Source organism: Juglans microcarpa x Juglans regia, chromosome 2S, assembly GCF_004785595.1.
Source record: "Juglans microcarpa x Juglans regia isolate MS1-56 chromosome 2S, Jm3101_v1.0, whole genome shotgun sequence".
Taxonomy (NCBI): domain Eukaryota; kingdom Viridiplantae; phylum Streptophyta; class Magnoliopsida; order Fagales; family Juglandaceae; genus Juglans; species Juglans microcarpa x Juglans regia.
The window spans coordinates 28119482-28125993 of NC_054597.1; the positions used below are offsets into that span (position 1 = coordinate 28119482).

Consider the following 6512-nt stretch of genomic DNA (forward strand, 5'->3'; position numbering starts at 1 on the left):
GTGAATTATTTACTTTAGATTGTAATTTTTGAAAAAAAATTAAATTTAAAAGCTCACACAAAAAATTCTTTTTTAAAAAGGTGTGCCAAATATGAAGTTGAAAAAAAAAAAAAAAGCCCAAGATTTGACTCTGCTTTGACAAGTCGGAGTTGGAGTGGAGGATGGGCATATAGACTTCGAATTGGTCGGTGCTTAGCCCTAAACCATAGAGGATCTAGTCTTTTATTTCTCTTGAACAATCCTCAACATTGACCTCAACATCCTCATTTGGCTTTGAATTCCTTAGGAAGCGAAAAACATATCAGTTGCCGCATTCTTCTCTTCGTTTCTGACTTGCTGGCTGCATTGGAGCAAAACCTTAAGAACCATTTTCATGGATGGTCTGGTAGAAGGCTGTGTGCCAGTACAATAGAGTCCAAGTCTGAAAACATGACACATTTCATTCAAGTGACAAGGTTCCTTGACCTCCTCATCCAAGGCATCAACTATTGGTTTTCCATCTTGAATGTGTCGCAATGCCCATTGGGCTAGGGATGTATGTTCATCACCATCATTGGCTTTCCTTCCGGTTGTCAGCTCCAGAAGGATAACTCCAAAGCTATAAACATCGATCTTTTCATTAATTCTTGTCGTGCGAGCATACTCTGCATTTCAATTCAACAACACAAACTAAGCCACACCTCTGGTGATGGAAAAACAGGAAAACATAATCAATAAAAGAAACTTGGAAATCTATATTGTCACACACCTGGAGCTATGTAGCCAAAAGAGCCAGCAACGATTGACATTGTAGCCAGTTCTCCCTCCTTGACCAACATCTTTGCTAGACCAAAATCAGCTATTTGTGCGTTGAAATTGAGATCTAAAAGGATGTTGCTTGACTTCACATCTCGATGAACAATGGGTAGTGAGCAGTCATGGTGCATATAGGAGAGCCCCTTGGCAGCTCCAACTGCTATATGCAACCTTTTAGGCCAATCCAAGATAACATGACTGACTGCACTTGACAAGATTGTTGCTCTACTTTTCCTATGCAACCAGCGATCCAGGCTACGGTTATCCAAATACTCGTAGACAAGAAGTTTTAAATTATCATTGGAGATACAGCAAAGCAACTTCACAATGTTGGCATGTCGAATTGAACTAAGTATTTTGACTTCTGCCAGAAATTCCTTTTCAAGTTTTTCTTCTAGCTTTCTGTTATTCCAAATCTTCTTCACAGCAACAATATCACCTGAAGGATGAACAACAACACGATATACTTGACCTGATCCACCAGAACCAATCAGGTTATTTTCTGTCAATCCTGACAAAATGTCTGATTCTGTGAAATTCAACTTCTGGAATGAGATGAGCTTCCATGATGAATGCAATCCATGCTTTCTTTTTTTGTAATTTATGATCACAAAGAATGAAATAAATAAACCTAAAAGAACTGCTACCACCAAACCTATGATCCAAGCAATCAATTTGTAAGAAGTTTTGCTCGACTTTTGGCGGCGCGAATTGCAGTTCTTGATATTAAGGTATCGAGATGGTCTATTAGCACAAAGACTAGGATTGTTCAAGAAGCTGTAGGCATATGCACCATTCTCGAATTCACTTGGGATGCTTCCAGTCAGATGATTTGAAGATAGATTGAGTGAAGTGAGCTTCAGGAGGCCAAGTTTTGATGGAATTAGGCCAGACAACTGGTTTTCTGACAAGTCCAATTCAGTAAGGCCTGGTAAGGAACCAAGTTCCTTTGGAATTTGCCCAGAGATTGCATTTCGACTGAGGTTTAGAGTATTCAGCGATTTCCATGAATTAATATCTAATGGAAGGGAGCCCGAAAGTTGGTTTCGATCAAGCAAAAGAATTGTCAAACAAGAAATATCTTGAGGAATCATGCCGTTGAAGTGGTTATTGCTAGCCATGAGAACTGACAAATTCCTCGAGTAAGACACTCCCTGTGGAATTTTACCTGAAAACCTGTTATTATTCATCTCCAATCGTGAAAGATTCCATGCCAATCTCTCAGGAAGCTCGCCTGTAAAAGAATTATCACTTAGCATCAACATTTTTAGATTGGATGATGTCCAAAGACCACTTGGAATATTCCCAAAAAACTTATTTCTGTATATCTTGACTAATTCCAAACTGCTGCAATTTCCAAGCGACTTGGGCAATTCTCCAACGAGCTGGTTTTCATAAGCTACCACTTCCACCAACTTCCCATTGTCACATAAGTGTTCTGGCAACTGGCCTGTAAGCCTGTTGGTTGAAACCCAAAGCCTTTCCAACATAGAATACCTCCCTAGTTCTGGAGGCAAACTCCCTAAAAAATTGTTGTTAAATAAGTTGAGATTTTTCAACCTCGGAAGATGACCAATGCTATCTGGAATTTTTCCAGATAATTGATTGAGAAACAAAGCCAGACCTGTCAAATTTCCGAGCTTTCCAAATTCATCGGGAATTGTCCCTGTCAAATTATTTTCCGATAGATCGATGACATCGAGGTTCAAAGCCTCGACCACCCGAGGAATCTCTCCAGACAATTTGTTTTGGTAAAGGTAAACAATCGTTAGATTCTTTGGCATAAACAAACTATCAGGGATCTTCCCGGTCATGTTATTTTGTGACAAATCCAAAAACTCCAGAGCTGCCATTTCTCCAATCGTGTTTGGGATTTCTCCGATCAAATTTGTCCCAGCCATCCATAAAAACTTGAGCTTCTTCAACTTTCCGAACTCCGAAGGCAAGGTTGGCACCATCTTAGAATTATAGGACAATTCTAGAACCTCAAGATTGGACAGGTTTCCAATTTCTGGCGGGAAAGTACCGATAAACGAACACTGGAGAAGAATAAGTTTCCTCAATTCTGTCAACTGCCCCATAGATGCTGAGATGTTACCGTCGAAGTTGTTGCCTCCGAGGTCAAGCTCTCGAAGCCGAGACATGCGGTGAATGTCATCGGGGATTGCACCCGAAAAATAGTTTTGCGAGAGGTTAAGAATTTCCAGCTTGGAACAGTTGTAGAGAGCTCTCGGGAACTCCGTTGAGTGGAAACTGTTGTTATAAACATCAAATATTGTGAGGTTCTTGAGGTTGCAAATGAAGGGTGGGACTATTCCATTGATGTTGTAATCTTTGAAGGATAAACCAATGATAGAGTTGTTGGAGCAAGTGATCTCAGGCCAGAAACAATGGGAGGAGGAGTTTGTTAGAATCCAGTGTTTGAGAGATTCTGGATTTCTCCATAGTTGTTTCAGGTTTAGTAGGATTCTTTGTTCTTGAGCTTGGGAGTTTGCATGGGTGGAAAAGAGAAAAAATGTGACGTAGAAAGAGAAATGGATAAATATTGGAGCTGCTTTCGTCATTACAGAGGTTTGAGTTCTTTTGGCTCTGCTTTTGCTCTAGTCTGAACTCTAATTTCAACAATGAGCTAATAAATAGATGAAAACTCGAGAAAGATGAGAAAAATACACATCCAATGGTGGGACGTCCAAACATCAAACCAAGAAAAATTCAAAGAATGTCCCATCTGAACATTTTCCACAGAAAGGGAACTCTCGTTGAGTTATAATTGCAAGTTTAGTCCAACATCTTTGATGAGATGTTACCTACCGTGGGGCTGGAATTTTCCATCCTTGCCAATTAAAATCATTGTTTTCTCCGAAAAAATCGACTTTGTGGTATTTTTGTTCTTCTAGCCACTTGAAAGTTTTGATTTTTAAATAAAGCAGCCAAACCCCACTACGTGGAAAATTTTAGTAGACTTTGACTTGCTTTGGATGTTATTGAGTTTGTTGATTGTATACGCACTTTCTTCCACTACCACTCATGCAAGCTGTCAAGCATGTGCTGCTCATCTGATCTCTTTAATCGAGGGCCAATGCTTTCCACAAACCCCCTGGAATGGGTTAGAATCAGAAAAATCAGGATATGATTATTACACAAAGATAAAATACATTAATGTATGGAACTGCTTAGGCCAGATAGTGGGTACCGACAGTTTGTCAGTTTCCACCAATAAAAGATCTTCCTGGAGTGGCATGAGTTTTCCTTTCCTTCTAGACTGCAAAACAGGAGATATTTTCCTAATTTTTGTACAATATACTGGAAGGTCCTGCGACATCAAGAGCCCTGGGATAGAGAGAGGCTGCGTGAGAGGGGGTAGATCAGGGAGCTGCGTCGTGGAGAAGAGGTCATGGAGGCAAGAGGAGGAGAAGGGTAGTCCGACGAGGTAAGTGGCTGCTGCAGCAGCGACAAAGAAAATCGACAGAGAGAGGGGGCTGTTTCGGGGCTTGATTCGGTGAGGAGGAGAGAGAGAGAGAGGGAGGCGTAGGGGTGGCTGGGTCCGACGAAGAAGAAGGAGGCCGGTGAGGTGGTAAAGGTGCGGCGCGAAAATGGCAGTCGACGGCGCTGCTGGGCTAAGAGTAAAAGATTGGGTAAGGGAGGGGGAAGACGTGCGGCATGAGAGGGAGGGAAGAGAGAGAAAAAAAGGAAAATGAGCGATCTAGGTTTACTCTTATGTATTTAATCTAGATTCTTCGTATAAGATTCTTAACCTAGATCTAACGATAGAGATTAAATATGGAAATAAACTAACTAAAATATCTAGATAAAATATAAATACAATATCATAAATTAATATCAACTTTATGTTATAAAATACTATTATTTCATCATTAATTAAAATGATTAAAATTGCTAAATATTTTTAAAAAAATAAAATCATCTAATTAAATAGAGTTTTTAACATAATTTAAATCTCATAATATTCTTAAATAAATAAAATCATTTAAATAAAATGATTTTCCTACAATTATAATACTTTTGGAGCTTCCAAAATCTAAGAGGCCTACCTTAAAATCGAGCTTAATTCGATAATACTGAAAAAAACTCCATTCAAAATATTTTTTAGACATTTAAAATATTTCGAGGATTTTAAAATATTGGGCTCGCTTTAAAATTTACCTGCTATATTTAAAAACATAACTTCAATATTTAAAATACGTAGACAAGACTGATGACCAATCAAGAGAAAAATTGGTAGGTTTTCACACTTTAGAGCCACAATTTCTCATGCCTTCTTGGTATACTGTGATATGCGATTGTTTGAAGATGCATGACAAGGAGAAGGCAGAATTGAAGGAAATATTTGTCGCCACAAGCCAGAAAGTGTCATTTACTACTGATACATGGACCTCCATATAAAATGTGGGCTACATGTGTATCACAACCCATTTTATTGATAGTGAGTGGACGTTGCAGAATAGTTTTATTGGTTTCAAAGAAATTGTTAATCATAATGGGTCATCCATTGGCAAGGAGATAGATGACTGTATAAATGATTGAGAGAATAGAAAGGTGCTTTGTATCACAGTTGACAATGCCAGTGCGAATAACACTGTCATTGATTGGTTTAGGCGGAATATGACGGCAAATGAGGATATCATTCGTGAGAACCAGTTTATCCATGTTTAATGTTGTATCTATATCATTAACTTTATAGTTTCTGAGGGATTCAAAGAGATTGATGATTCCATTATTAAAGTTTAGAACCTTGTGAGATATGTGAGGACTTCCCCCAGCGGCTCTACCAGTTTAAGGCAATAGCCAAACAACTTGAGATCCCATCTTTCAATATATTGCAACCAAACGTTCCGACTCAATGAAACTCTACATACATGATGTTAGATATAATATAGAAGGGCCAAACATCATTCGAGATGATGAAGGTCGAATATGGAGGTATGAGGTATGCTTTGTTAGAGTCAGTTGGGAGGAGAAGAGGGCTCGGTGCGCCGGATACAGTTGATTGGATTAATGTCAAATATTTTATTCAATTTTTGAATTACTTTGTTTTCACCGAAAAAATCCATTTTGTGGTATATTTGTTCTTCTAGTCACTCGGAAGTTTTGAATTTAAAATAAAGCAGCCAAACCCCACTACGTGGAAGATGTTGGTAGACTTTGACTTGCTTAGGATGATGTTGAGTTTGTTAGTTGTATATGAAAGTATGTTGGTAGACTTTGACTTGCTTAGGATGATGTTGAGTTTGTTAGTTGTATATGCACTTTCTTCCACTTCCACTTCCACTTCCACTTCCACGACTACGTGTGTTGCTCATTGATCTCTTTAGTCAAGGGCATTGCTTTCCACAAACCCCGTAAAATGGGTTGGAATCAGAAAAATCAAGATAATTTATGGAACGGCTAGGGCCAGAGAGTGGGTCCTGACAGTTTCCTCCGAAAGTGTAAAGAATGATACTACTCTTACTAATGATTTCAACCGATAGTTTATATCGCTCTTTTTTTATTTTTTTATTATTATTATTTTTTACTTAATAATTAAGTAAATATATTTTAATAATATTGTGATTTTTTTTATGTTTTTAAAAATATTTAAATATGTTAAAAAAATATATAAAAAAAAATAAAAATCTCAAAACCATTAACAGTAACTCCCAACAGTAGCTGGGGGCGGCGCCGGTGGCTCTAGTCACTACAACAAATTTGAGATTTTG

The 6512-nt window shown here is 38.3% G+C and overlaps 1 protein-coding gene across 1 annotated transcript; it reads right to left on the bottom strand.

The window, feature by feature from the left end:
- Window positions 1–278: 278 nt before the first annotated feature.
- LOC121251767 (receptor-like protein kinase 5) lies at window positions 279–3382 on the bottom strand. The gene is made up of 2 exons (XM_041151118.1): window positions 749–3382; window positions 279–644 (listed from the first exon to the last, which is right to left on the bottom strand). The coding sequence occupies exons 1-2, from the start codon at window positions 3357–3359 to the stop codon at window positions 283–285; spliced, it is 2973 nt and encodes a 990-aa protein (XP_041007052.1). The 5' UTR covers window positions 3360–3382; the 3' UTR covers window positions 279–282.
- Between the last annotated feature and the right edge of the window lie 3130 nt (window positions 3383–6512).